Here is a 14449-nt window from a genome sequence, read left to right as displayed (position 1 = left end):
AAAAGTGAAAGCAGCAACAGTTGCTTGGACCCAACTTCTGTGAATTACAGCAATATTTTCATTAAATACATAAACTCCGTGGCTATTTGCATGTCTAACCTTCCAATGGCCTAGCCTCACTTCTTTAAAACCCTCACCCGCTTGTACTCCTTCAAAATTCTGCCAATGAATCAGTCCTAAACTTTATGTGTATCATATTCCCATGGCCAAAGCAAGCACTTCTGTTTACAAAATAACAGTTTACTTTCAGAGGGCCAAAGGGACATCTTCGAAAGAGGGATGCAAGCTATTGCCTCCACGTGTATTTCACAGCTTCTGGCCAAAAAAACCCATCCAGTCAGTGAAAAATCTGTTCTTTCACTTCAGCTGTCAGAGTGGCACTACAGATAAACAGCAAACAGGGAGCTGCTTGTATTCTCTGGAGGCTCAGATGACTTTTCTAAACCATGTTACAACATCAGGAACAGGTGACAAAACAACTCAGAAAAAGGACCCGGAAAGTATTTACAGTTTGAAGTATAAACACCACAGAACAGTACAAACCGGATCTATAATTAGGAAGAGGATCACGCAGTTGTTTGGTTCAACTGCAGTCTGTGCCGGTTGACTGATTAGTATTGATACTGCAGAGGAAAGATTAAGCTTATTGTGTAAATCTGTAGCTGGAATGTACAAAGTACTCTTTGTGATAAACACAACCATGCCATTAAGCAAAAATAAGCAAGAGAGGAAGAAATGAAAAATTTCAAACATGCTGCTATGAGAAAGGCATGTCTGCGGAGTAAGCAGAGATACAACCACTTTGCTAATGTTATACTAGCACATCTCAATTGGTCAGTAACTTAGCAGGTGCTTTGGGGCACCTCCTTTAGAAAAACCTGCATCAAGTTGGCATCCAAAACACAAAGCAATGTAAAATGAAATGACTTTTTGTGGGATGAAAAATGAACAGATCTTTTGGAAAAAGCAGCTTTGACGTTGAAAAGCATGGCAGAGCAAGATAAAGCACAGGTGTCACAAAGGCTGCATAGAAGGCTTGAGCGGGGGAAGAATTTAAGTTTCACAGCTTGGGTGTCAGATTAAATACAAAATTTTTTGGATGTCAAAGTGCAATCTCAGTGTTGATGTAAAAAAAAGTCCTTGCAACAAAGACACACAGCGTTAATGATGTTGACAAGTCATCTTTTCTTCCCACCACTCATACCCTTGGCTCTATTTTTGCTGTGCCTTGAGCTTCAACATTTCATGGTCTATGAATTTCACTTGAATTTCCATTCTTGTGCATTACCTAGCTTACTATCTCTGGGAATTTGGGATACCAAATAACTGTGAGTAAATACATTCCTGAGTTTCTGCACAGTATCACATTTTCTTAATAATGATCCATTAAATCTTAAAGTCTTTTTCATCCAAATACTGTCCCTTCTTTTCAAAATGATGTATTTCCAGTCTCATATGAGGCAGCGATCTGCAACAATGTCATTATTGCTTAATTTCAATTCTTCCCCTCCCTTGGAAGAAATGTTTTCCTTCTACAGTAACAAACCCACCTCTCCTTGGTTCACTTTGGCAGAGAGACAAAAGGAGACTGCCTCAGGGTGACAGTCTAGCATATTTTCAGCAGCTCCTGTATTTATGGCTGTATTTTCTTTTCCACAGTTCACAAACCAAAATAACAATCTTTCCCACAGTGCAACTAAGGACTACATGTACACCAGGAGAACCCAAAATAAGCCTTACTACAAGAAAATAAATACTAGAGTCAGGAAGAAGGACCCAAACCACATTTTCTTAGTACAAGATTTTTTATTTATATATTACAAAATTACAGTTTCAATAAAGAAGTAGAAAAATAGGGAATTATTTGGGAAGTGCTTGCAAAATACAAGCACTTCCTCAGAAGACATTAATTATCCAAATTACTACACATAAATGATCCAAACATTCAGTGAACTACTGAGATGGTCCTTATCAATATGCTGAACACAGAGGTTGAAAAAAAATGGAAAAGTATGTTTTTACTAAAAGGTCTCTCTCAAACTGGGGAAAGCCAGGTCTCAGTTACCATTCTGGAATCCAGCTTCACTTGTGTCAGTATCATGCTCCTCATGTAAGGGAAGAGAAGGGAGGAAAAAAAAAAAAAAAGAAAAAAAAAAAGAAAAAAAAAGAATTTTAACAATAGGATAGAAATGTCAGATTTTCGTCTTAACTAGACTCTTTGAGAAACAGGGAAAACTTGTTAGTAGAAACAGGTGATCTGCAAATATGCTCCAAACAGAATTTGAAGCATCAAATTTACTATGAAGAATTATTTCAGCACAGTACTGGTTGTGAGTAACAATGCTGGTTTCACATCTACATTGTAGCATTACCAAGCACTGTGAACATTCATGAGGGCACGCTGCTTTTACTCAATGCACCATTAATGAACTGTATTTAGCTGAAATTACCAAAACTACACTTGCAATGTATTAATCCCCCAATTAAAATAAATGAGAGACTTAATAAATTGAGCACTACACATTCTATACAGATTAACAGTCATAAGTATTCTGGATCACAATTTGCTGGTCTAATTTATTGCACAACAAATGTCTTAACACATCGCTCTACCTCTTGCCTGTGACAAGTGTAGCTGCTACAAAGATGTATCAGCCTCAGTGGTGATACTACCAACTATTTACTTGTAATTCTGTTATTAAAAATACCTGATTCAGTTTCTTAAACTCAACCACTTGGAAGAAGATGTGCTCCAGGATATGTTTGGCATCTTGCTTTTCCTTTGGGAGTTTACTTGTTACTCCTAGGATATCGCCACATTTTCGTATGTAAAACTCCAGGTCATCATCAGTACCTAAACAAGCATCCCAGGGAAGAAGGCAGTTGAATATCACACATATCTGTATCAGCTGGGCAAAAACTTACTACACATCTCCACTTACTGTTGGCATTCTGGGAGGTAAAGTCCTGTAAGCAAGTTCAATGGACTAGCCATGATGTATTCCTGCAGCTAGTACTTACTCATCTGGGTTAGAGTTAAGGTGTGTTTAGAATAATCTGAACATTTTAACTTCAAAGCATAGAAAGATGTGAAATAAATCAGCAAGAGTGCGCAAAGCAATTTATGCATGATATAGGAAACAGCAGGCAGAAACATAATAGAATGTCACGTAACGAACAAAATAAAATGTCATGGTACGTTAAGTCCTGTTATGAATTTCCAAGGCACTCCAATTTCTTGGCCCAGGATGACAGTAGTGGATTTTCATAAATGAGGCCCATGTTTTAAAACTAAATATAACAGTTTCCCTCCAAAAATTTGGACTTTATATATAAATGTGTAAACAATCAGTCTGCTCCACCTACATTTGTTCGTAATCTCTGCAAGACGAGCTTTCTCAGAGGAAAAAGTTTCGTCCAAGTCAAACAGCTCCAGAGGGGGAGGAGGCAATTCTCTGAAAGCAGGTGGAAAAACCTTGAAGAGAAGAATTAGCATGGTTTATTGCCACACATTCTTCTTACACTTTACAGATCTCTAAGACAACAGTTTTGGACTTAGACTGGACTTGAAGACACCTTTTATAAAGTCAAAAGCAACTCCAAAGCCCACAGTACAAAGGTACACTTTTTTAAAAATTCCATTTATATTTGTAAAAATAACTGAGTATTCCAAAAGAGTTTAGTCATGAGTATGCCAGAATGATCACCCAGCATGCATTTGCAGTTTGTTTTTAGTTTTGCTGCATGAGATCCGGGTGATGGCTGAGATACCTGAGGTACTAAGTTCACCATAACAGCTCACCTTGGAAATATATTCACACTAATTCTGGTAAGATTATTTTCTTTTTCATGCAGTCACCACTTATGCCACAAGTTGGACTTGTGTTTTTAAAGAGCAGCGCATGAGACACTACTTTCAGCTGCACCCCTGCAGCTATAACGATCCCAGTACTGTTTCTTTGGTGGCTAAGGTAAAGTAGGATGGAGTCATGACGGCAAAAATCAAAGATATCTGCTTTTCAAAATAAGTTTGACATCACCATAGCTAGTGTTGTTGCTGCCAGCCCAAATCTCTGCTGGTAAAAGTTTGGTCAGCCCTTGCTGTAAAAGACCAATGCTCCACTTTCTACTTCCCCAAAGGATACGGGAGATGGAAGAAGAGTGGGACAGACTGGCTCTTCCCCTATATTACTTACAGCACCACCGCTTTCTGAAATACCACATTCTGTTTTCACAGCGAAGGCTGAACCAGCACCTCACAGGACTGGGAGCAGCTACTCGGCTGAAGGCTTACATACATAAGGCATTCTGCTGTGGTAACAGATGCTGCATTTTCAAGCTCTGTTGATAAGAATTAAGTGTAAATAAGTGCTCTTTCCTAAAAGATAGTCCCTGCAATGTATTCAACTCCCAAGTGATTAATTATTACTACAGCATTTCTCACTTCTTTTTTTTTTTTTTTTTTTTGAAAGAACTATGGAAATGACACACAGAGGTTTTACGTGAAATGGAAGGGTTCTCTGTGCATGGTATTAGCAAGGAGATTACTCACAGCTGGCTGGAGGACAGGTAGTGGAGTCTCAAATTGAGGCTGAATGAGTTGGAGAGGTTCATGTTTCACATTCAGCTGTTCATAAGCTCTGCAGCACAGAAAAGGACGAAGTGTATGAGAGAAGAAATGATACAACATCCATTTCCACTTGCAGGCTATAAAGATGAATTTTTCTGAAGACACCAGGGTCAACATTATGCACAGTCATAGCATAAAAAAAAAAGGGATGTCTCATTTCAGAAGGATCCCAGAGACCTATGCATCAATAACAACTGACTTCTACAGTGAGCAAATTAGTTAAAATTATGACAGAGAAGAAAATAATGATAGGTAAATATATTAAGATGGGTCGTGGTTTAACCCCAGCCAGCAACTAAGCGCCACGCAGCCACTCACTCACTCCCCCCCCACCCAGTGGGATGGGGGAGAAAATTGGGAAAAGAAGTAAAACTCGTGGGTTGAGATAAGAACGGTTTAATAGAACAGAAAAGGAGAAACTAATAATGATAATGATAACACTAATAAAATGACAACAGCAATAATAAAAGGATTGGAATGTACAAATGATGCACAGTGCAATTGCTCACCACCCACCAATCGACACCCAGCTAGTCCCCAAGCGGCGATCCCCCGCCCCCACTCCCCCCAGTTTATACACTAGATGTGGCGTCACATGGTATGGAATACCCCGTTGGCCACTTTGGGTCAGCTGCCCTGGCTGTGTCCCGTCCCAACTTCTTGTGCCCCTCCAGCTTTCTCGCTGGCTGGGCACAAGAAGCTGAAATATCCTTGACTTTAGACTAAACACTACTTAGCAACAACTGAAAACATCAGTGTTATCAACATTCTTCACATATTGAACTCAAAACATAGCACTGTACCAGCTACTAGGAAGACAATTAACTCTATGTCAGCTGAAACCAGGATAAGATGATAAAAAAGAAGGAAGTCACACCTCAATTCTTCAAGCAACTTTTAAAGGGATGAACGTGCATGAGGAAAAAGAGCTCCAGTTCAAAATGGTTTTTCAGGAAGTCCATAACCAAAAGCTATTTTAAAAAATTATTTGTTACGGGATCAGAAGGGAGATCCCACTATGAATTCACATCCAGTAAAATACAAGAAATACAGAGTAAGAAGAAAGAGTGTCCACAACCGAGTGTAGTTTCATGGAATCTCTGTTAAGCCTGCTACTATTCAGCATGTTCATACATGATCTGGGTAACAGATGAGTTATGAGGGACAAAGCTGCTAGTGATACAAAACTGGTAAAACTGAGTAGCAGATAAATCTCAAGACACTATTATTGGGAAATGCAAAGATGAATAAAATGCAGCTTCAGTAAATGGCAAGTAATTCAAAAGTGGAAAAACAACCAGCTCTCAGTTAACACTCCTGAAAGTACCCAACATCACTGCATACAGTTCTACTAAAAATATTAGTTCACTGAATCAGCAGTAGTCAGAAAAAAGGAAAAAACAATGTCAGGAACTACAGTTAAGACAAGAAACAAGAGAAAAAACATCACTGTCACACTATACAAATCAATCTTCTGGTATATCCATATTCAGAATGCTGCCTACAGCTCAGTCCCTTCTGCTCATAAGCAGACACAGTTAAGCACAAATAGAAAATGCAGAATACAGAATGGAAATAAATAAATGAATAAATAAATCACAGCTGCTGACTTGATAACTGAAGGGAGGGCACTTGTATCCAGCTGATAAAGGGATGTATCAAACAGCTTTGTGAAGTCTCTTGGGTTCTCATCTCCTTCTTGCAGACAGACTCGCAGTTGCTCAGACAGCGCAGCTGTATCTGGGAGCATGGTATAGTCTGAAATCTGAACACACACACACACAGAGATAGACACACCTATGATTTAAAAAGAAAAACCCATTTACATAGTCTCTTTCTAGTTTCTCTCTCACCTAAAATCTCATCTAGAAATAATTATTTCACTCTTTACCAGGTATGACCTTTTACAGTGCAGCTTACTAGATTAGTAAACTGTGAAAACTTTGTTCTCTTAGCTTTCAACCTACTCGCCATATGGACGTTGTATCTGGATTTCCGTTAATTCTTTAAAATTAAGAGAGACAGCTTACTAGTCAACTGTGCAAGACTGTTGTTCTTTTTATGCACACAGAGTATACAATTTTATCACATAGAGTATTTCCAAATAAAAATAACGTTTGATACATCAGTTAAAAAAATAACTAAAATTGATACACAGGTTGATCCCTACTCATCTACAGAAAATCTGCCTTCACTTCATCCACATTTCTCTTGTCTGAGGACTCAGAGCAAAGTGCAAACTTACTACACTGGAGCAGCAAATGATCTCATAAACATGGGAAAATTGGAAAGAGACTTTCACAAATGAAATCTGATAATGAATAGCAATCTAAGTCTGAGAGATACAATACCGATATTTTTGATGCCTAATCTACCTGTCTACTCAATCTTAGACCCTGAATAAAGGGTCTGCAACAACAACAGCATCCATCTAGCTGTTAACCACCTTGTGCTAAACACACAGTTTGCCAAAACTGGTGCTGCTAGATCACACTATTATTTACCTCCTTGTGATGGATCTCTCTTACCTCAGGGTCCTCCATATCCATCTGGTTTAAATGGATATCTGATGTTGTGAGCCACTGGAAAAGCACATCCTGGAGAAAGGCGAAACTTAATTTCAGGAGGGTCCAAGTAATCTTATATTATGCTTAAACATTCATATTAAATCTATTAAATAAAAGACCATGAAAAAAAAAGAAGAAAATGGGTAATAAATCAAAGAATATCTGTGGAGAAAATACAAACTTTATTTGTATTTACATATGGAAGCAATAAGTCATGGCAATGAGCATACTTTACATGACATGCATACTTTCAGGAACACCTCAGCAGGAAACTCCCCTTCTTACACATAACAATGTTACATACCGCACTTTGTAAAGTGCATTACAATCTCCAGGTAGCAGAAACTATATATGCAAAGGTTTATTGTTAATCAGTAGCCATAATCAAGCGCTAAAGAAGCTAAGAAAAAGTAGTAGACAAAAAAAAACCCTACTTAATATTTAAATATCAATAACAATAAAGCAGTGAACAGAATTAGGAAAAGCTTTTCAGAGTCCTATGACACAAATAATAAACTATATCTTTAAAAAACTCTTTCCTGTTAGTTGTGCTTTAACAAATTCCTCAGGATGTTAGTATTGGGTTAGAATCTTCATACTGAATCCATTTCATAGCTGTCTTGCTCTACGATGAAGCTAGTAAGCTTGGATTGCTTTGTAAGCACTGTGAAGATCCACTAAGGTGGTTTTTTAAAACAAACAAACAAAAAAAGACTTACCATGATCTTACCATTTTCTTCTTTATCTAAATATTGATCACTGAACATGTGGGAAGATCCCAGCGCTGCCATCTTTCCACCTTGAGTCTATCAACAAAGAATACAATACAGCAAAAAATCCGTCCAAATCACAGTTTTAGAGGCAATTGGTAATGCTGTCTAATTACAAAGCGATTTAAAGAAATAGAAAATTTTGGAATAACTAGTGGCAAAAGCAGCTTCAAACTTGGTAAGCTCACAAGAGCGCAGCAGCATTTTAAGTGTATATGCTCTTAAGGCTCATAAATTTATTAAAAATACTGATCTGCATTTTGTAAGAGTAGACAGATAATTGGCAATCAAAAAAAAAAAACAAAACCCAGAGAATATCATCAACAATAGCTGCACTTAGGTTATTTTTGCAGAAAAACCCCACTTTTTTAAATCAAGTAAAAAAGAATTAAGTGAAATGAATGCTTTATTAACTTTCTGCAACTTATTCTTCAGTATTCAGAATGTAAACATAGAGGGCAGTGACATGCATGCATGTCAATACAGCACATATTCATGTCAGCTAATGACAGAAGAGTTTGCTGATTTTATTATTTGAAAGATAAAATGCAGAATATGCAGGTCATATTATTTTAATTTAGCTAAATTAAACATGCATGAAAATGCATTCATGAAACATCTTTGGAGTTCTTCTCTATGATTACCCCTTAATCCTTCCATAAGGACATACATAAGAAATAGTTAAGTTTTCAACAGAACAAGAAACCCTGTAATGCTCCCTGCACCAACTGTGAAACTCATAGCATAATATAACCATGAATACTGCTGTAATGAATTTGAAGATAGATCAAACAAAGCTCCAGTTTGTTTAACAAATTTCTGATGTTTCATCCTCCATGTTTTGCAAAGTTTTAACCTTAATTCTACATGCTTTACCCACAATAGAATAACTGGGCAGCATCCTCTGCTCTTACTTTCCATTCCTTCACTTTCTGTTGCTGTTCTTTACCATATCTCTTTTTCACTCCAAGAGATCTTGTTTTCCTTCTACCAAGTTTCTCTGCTCTGCTTGAGAGACAACCTCTGTCTCTGGCTTCATTTTCTACCCTTGAGTCTGTAACTTCCTTGAGCTACATAGGAAAAACAATGCCATCTATTTGACATTCATGTCACGGTATGATATCAAACGAAGAACTATCAGTATGATGTGTAATGGTTTCCACTGCACAAACCTATTACACTTCAGTGATCAACCCATGCAAAACACTTCATGGAGGTGCAAGCAATTTATATGGATTTCACTTACAGCATAATTTAGTTGTTATAATTTTTAGAAGAAAACACTCCTCTCCATACCAATTACATGAAGCACATTAGACCCCATATAAACAGGCACAGTCTTGAAACAAGAACACCAACCAACAAGGCTATAAACCCAGAGTTAAGGCTTTACATAACTTAGATGACTTATGTCACAAAAAGACAACTCTATCATTAATGAAAGTAATTTCACTACTATCATGGGTGCAAAATTAGGCATGGGTCTATGGGTCCACTGGATCTATGTGCAAATATTGTGTGGGATTTTATTATATATTACCCTGACAGCTGCAGATAAAATGCAAGGAGCAAGTGTACTTTTAAGTTCACCTAATGCTGCTGTATTATCTTTGATTTACCAAGTTTATTTCAGCCACAACATGGGTGGATGAAGTTGGGCATCCTCAGGAAAAAAAACACCTTCCTAACAAAGATATCAAAAAAACACAGTAGTGTTAGAAACTCATCTACATAGTAAAAAATGTGTTAACATGTTTATGTTCACTAACAATATTAATCCTTTGTTTATACCGATCAACTACTACTAGACTTCTGAAAATTTTTTTATAAATTAACAGGGCTGGATGGGTAAGATAACATATAAAAATCTACTGGTGCCAAGGTGACAGTCCCCTTCCTTAACTCAATATGGCATATTTATGAAGCTAATGATAATCTTACTTACTAAATGATCACTAAAACAGTGGGGAAAAAACCCTCAAACTTTAAAGAAGAACTGAAAATATCCATCTGTCAATTAAACAAATATATAATCTTTGCTGACCACCAAATTAATTCTCCTCTGACCCCAGGAAAAGTTTTCCATAAAAGGAGGCAGGAGTCACTAGGCTCATCTGGAATTTGCAGATGTATCAAAAATAGAAGTGGATTTGTAAGTACTCCCAAAAATACGCTCACAATTTTCGTGGGGGGTAGGGGGAGAATGCATGGCTTGTTACATGCAGAGTCATACCTCATGCTGATAGAAAGCAAGAATAGGCCTGTTGAGTGGGAAGCAGACAGATCCTGTTGACAGAACAGCCACTGCTGGTTTCATCACATTCAGTGTGGCACCAAATGGATACACGAAAGTGAGAGCTCTGTGGGAAATACAGAAACTCTGTAAGCACCTGCATGTATCAAGTAGGCTGGACATTTTTATAAAACTCAGTCTACCTAAACCGCAAACTGTAATTGTGCACCGGTGGTGGAATGCCAAGAGGCATGCTCTTGAAAATTCAGATCATTGTAACAACACTCCAGTCTCTTTCTACAGGTTTTTCCAGGTTGACAGTTTGTCTTAAATAAGGAACAAAGAACACTCTTGATCTCTGTTTGCACACTTCTGTATCTGAGAGAAGAGTAGGGGTATTTAACTCACAGATGAATATATATTCTGGAACAAAATTACACAAAATGTTTTTACACTTACATTTTTCCTTGTAATCAACTGCATGGTCATTTATTAGTCTAAAAACTAGCTTCAAGGAAGAATACAAACCTTTATAGTTATTTATGGAAAAGCTGTATTCTTCTCAATGCCTTTTCACTCCTCTGCAGCACAGAAGGATGGAAAGCTAAAAATTGCAATAAATATCTATCTTACCCTGGATTAAGACTCTAAAAAGATGTAGGGTTGCTCATGCCTGCAGCCAGACCACCCACTGTCTAGATGTTATTCATATTTACATTGTTTAATCAAATTCAAATCCACAGAGTAGGGGCAAAAAAGATCTGGTCAGGAGAGTAATAATTCCCTTCAAAACCTATCACTCCTGCTCCTTCATTGGTTATCAAGCAATACTAAACAGATTCTCCTTTCCAGATACAACCCTGAGGAGCAAGAAGCTGACATAAGAAATACATTAGAAAACCTCAACACAAGCACAACACGCTCCTGCTAGATTACAAACCTGCTAATTCCGAGTTATTCTAAATCTTTTCATATCAGCTTCCTCAAAGGAAAACACTTACTGTGAGTCATGTCCACTTCCATCTTCATCTGTTGTCTCATGCACTGTTTTTCTTGCAGCTTCACTGATTCCCCTACAAGATGTTGAAAAGCAAAACTTACTGAAAACAATACGGATTATAAGAGTTTACTGTAAAGATCTATATACCCCAAATATTTACCTATTCAAAACTCCATCAGAGATTAGTGCTTCTTTTGGGTGGTGGTACTTGTAATACACATTTCGTACTACAGCATCTTGAAGAAAGAAAAAAAATAAATAAATTTACATTTTAGCTGATCAGGGTGCTACATATAGCAATGAAAAATGAGTTTAGCTCTTGGATTCCCTGAGTGTTTGCTTTTAACACCACAAAGCTGGCATGTGGCTCCCAAAAGAATTCAAATTAGCCTCCACTACCGTTTTCTTCTGGACATACATATTTAGAACAGGAATATATTTGCAATTTCAAATAAAAATATGAAAAACAAGCACACCTCCGTGTCTTCTGCAAAGCAGAAGAGGCAAAAGGATGATCCAGTTAAAAGAATATGTATCAAGTTTTACAAGTTCAATTTTTTTTTACACATCTTCCAAAAGCATGATTAATTGAATACTGTCGATACAAAAAAAAGGCATAGTCTAGAAATGCCACCAAAGACACTAAAAATATTTTATGTATGCTAAGACACAGTTGTTTTGGGTTTGTTTTCTTCACATTGGCAGTACAAAACCTAATGAATGGCATTTTATTGGTCTGCTAAAGAAAAGTGCCACTGTTTATTCAGGGCGAGTATGAATTGATTCAATCCATTAAAACACGTGGAAAAATGTTTTAAATGAAAGGCTTTTTAACCAAGAAATGTCACTAGAATTAATTTTTGTTAGTTAATACCATTAAAACTAACAACCACAGCAAAGGAATGGAGATGGCTAAGTTGTTATCAAGGTACTCTGCCCATGGGAAGCCTTTGGTGTGCTCCAGTATTACACTGCCATGTACATGTAGATTTCAAGAAAAAACATCTCTTAGACCAAAAGGTACTTTGTTAGAGGGATCTGCTTGGCTTATATCTACAAAGGCTGAACCCATTCTTTAGATTTTGCTGAAAATGGATGAATAAACCATTACCATTATTGAAAACGATCCCATATTCTTCTAACAAAAAGTTAATATTTGTGCCATATCGTGACTCTCCGCCTTCTCTTAGCATCACCAGGATGGCTCCACCATCCTCCAGGAATTTCTTCAGAACTGAAAACTAGAAGACAACAAAGCTTCAGAAAAAATCCATGTGAAAAAAGCCACACACAAGACTGCAGGAAGTTATACTGAGATGAGGGAAGGTAACTGATTCTGCCTGCTTGCAATTAACTTGATCCTATGAGAAAAGCATTCAAATTTCAATTGGTGTAAATTCATTCAAAAGCAGTACTATTGCAAAGTCTTCTATGTTGTGCTTTTCTATTTCGCATTAAGCAAATCTTAAAACATAACTAATTTGCAAACAATTATTGACTTCTTACCTCAGCAGCACTGAACTTTTCTCTTGGCCCTGCCGTAATCCACAATTTTACCCCAAACAGTTTCTCAGATGTGATCTCATCTTTTAAGCTATAAATAGATTAATAAAGATGTGTTATTCTTGGATACAGTCCTGAACCACAATTTTTTTTCTTTTTTTTTTCTTTAAAGGACTGGCAAATAAAAATAAAGCAAATCACTTCAATCACTTCACATCCTTTTATGTGGGTTTAAAGTTGACAACTCTAGCAAAAATAATCCTTACAAATTTCAACCCACTGAATAGTAAAGCCCCTCTAACAAGGTACTGTGGCAGATCCAGAACTGGGATAAACTGTCACAGCTGCTATTAAACTTTGCACCTGAGGAGCTCTTATTCTTTTTTTTCTTTTTGCTCTAGGCACATTTTGTAGTGGACAGGCAGGCAATATCATATGCACAACGGCTGTTTTCTTTTCATCCCAAACTATACATCAAGATAGACTCAAAAACCTGCATCAGGAGTTTTATCCTTGTAACTTACGTGCTCTCTCTTCCACAGATAAGATAGCTGGAAGCTCCAAAGACAAAGAGCTATGCACAGCATCCAAAAGTGAAATGATAGCTAATGCCACAGAGTGCAATCAATGCAAAAGAGAGATCTTAGCTTACAATATACATTCCCAAAGGCTATTTGGGTATTCGATGCAGACCACACACAAATTTCAGGATCTCTCTACCGACTGCAGGTGCCCCAGCCCCTACCCACCGGGGCTGCACAGTGGTGAGGATGAGGCATCCTAGCCTCTTCGCTCAGGAGCGGCCGATCTCTCCCTCGGAGATGAGGTGGATCCACACAGCCTGGGCCGGCTGAGAGAAGACTCTTCTCCACTAGCTGCAAGGCACCTCGGTGCGCCTCCGGCCCTGCCTCTAAAAGACCCTCAGACCACAGAAACGCGGCTTCTCTCCCACGCCAGCGCTTCAAAAAAAGCTGCCGGCAGTTACTCAGAAAGCTGCCCCTCACCTCTGTATCTTCCAGTTACCGCGAAGCCTTTTGCGCAAGGCCTTGTAGCTGCTGGCGAGAGTGAAAGCCTCCCCTTTGGACGCGTTGAAGACTATGGCATTCCGCAGGCCCCTCTCCATAGGGTTACCCGGGGCTACCGCAGGGGACCGCCGCAGGACGCCAGCTCTCGGGACGTGAAGCGAACCTCCTCCCCGGCGGGACCCCCGCAGCGGGCCCGGGGCCGGCGGGGGGGGATGACTCCCCGCCGCGGCGGTGGCGGGGAGAGCGGGGCCGGCGGCCGTTACCACCGCGCGCTCCGCCTAGCAACGGGCCGGCCACCAGGCGCATGCGCGGAGGCCGAGGCCCCGAGCGCAGAGGTCGCTGCGGCGGCTTGCTCCAGTCCCAGAGCGGGGGGAAACGGGACGGTACCACTGCGGCGGGCTGGGGGGAAGGAACGGGGCTCCGCAGTCGGGCCGGTCGACCCTCGCTGTGCCCGGGCCCGGCGGCGGGAGACACCGCATCCTCGGCCTCCCGCCGAGGTCAGTGTGGGCCTGGCCCCGGGCAAGGCCGGCGCTCGGCCAGTGACCGCTGAGGCCTACCCCGGAGCAGCCCTCGCCTGGCAGTGGCCCAGGGCAGGGCTGTGTCCCCTAAGGTAGCTACCCCCCCCCCCCCCAATAGGTTTTTGGGCCTTGGACCCAAGCAAAAGCCTTCTGTTAGCCTCGAGTAGGGACTTGAATTAAAAAAAAAAAAGTTTCAGTAACTT

At 39.3% G+C, this 14449-nt stretch overlaps 1 protein-coding gene across 2 annotated transcripts; it reads right to left on the bottom strand.

Moving 5' to 3' along the window:
* Window positions 1-1786: 1786 nt before the first annotated feature.
* On the bottom strand, window positions 1787-14020 carry IFT52 (intraflagellar transport 52). Of its 2 annotated transcripts, XM_030010248.1 has the most exons (14): window positions 13708-14020; window positions 12707-12794; window positions 12312-12441; window positions 11361-11436; window positions 11202-11273; window positions 10201-10327; window positions 8882-9037; window positions 7917-8003; window positions 7159-7227; window positions 6241-6395; window positions 4553-4640; window positions 3367-3475; window positions 2709-2854; window positions 1787-2105 (listed from the first exon to the last, which is right to left on the bottom strand). In XM_030010248.1, exons 1-14 carry the CDS (start codon window positions 13824-13826, stop codon window positions 2058-2060), a joined length of 1470 nt encoding a protein of 489 aa, XP_029866108.1. In that variant the 5' UTR covers window positions 13827-14020; the 3' UTR covers window positions 1787-2057. The 2 variants fall into 2 exon arrangements, with proteins under 2 accessions (XP_029866108.1, XP_029866106.1); XM_030010246.2 differs by lacking the exon at window positions 8882-9037 and having other exon boundaries at window positions 13708-14018.
* Between the last annotated feature and the right edge of the window lie 429 nt (window positions 14021-14449).

The sequence above is a fragment of the Aquila chrysaetos genome, chromosome 3, assembly GCF_900496995.4.
Source record: "Aquila chrysaetos chrysaetos chromosome 3, bAquChr1.4, whole genome shotgun sequence".
Classification (NCBI taxonomy): Eukaryota; Metazoa; Chordata; class Aves; order Accipitriformes; family Accipitridae; genus Aquila; species Aquila chrysaetos.
This window is presented reverse-complemented; position numbering and strand designations above follow the sequence as displayed.

Coding starts and splice junctions, on each gene's coding strand:
- IFT52 (XM_030010248.1), bottom strand. CDS start 13,826: ATGGAGAGGGGCCTGCGGAATGCCATAGTCTTCAACGCGTCCAAAGGG. Junction 11,274..11,360: donor TCTGATGGAGTTTTGAATAG/GTAAATATTTGG, acceptor AACATCTTGTAG/GGGAATCAGTGAAGCTGCAA. Junction 9,038..10,200: donor TTGCTTTCTATCAGCATGAG/GTATGACTCTGC, acceptor TTTCCTATGTAG/CTCAAGGAAGTTACAGACTC.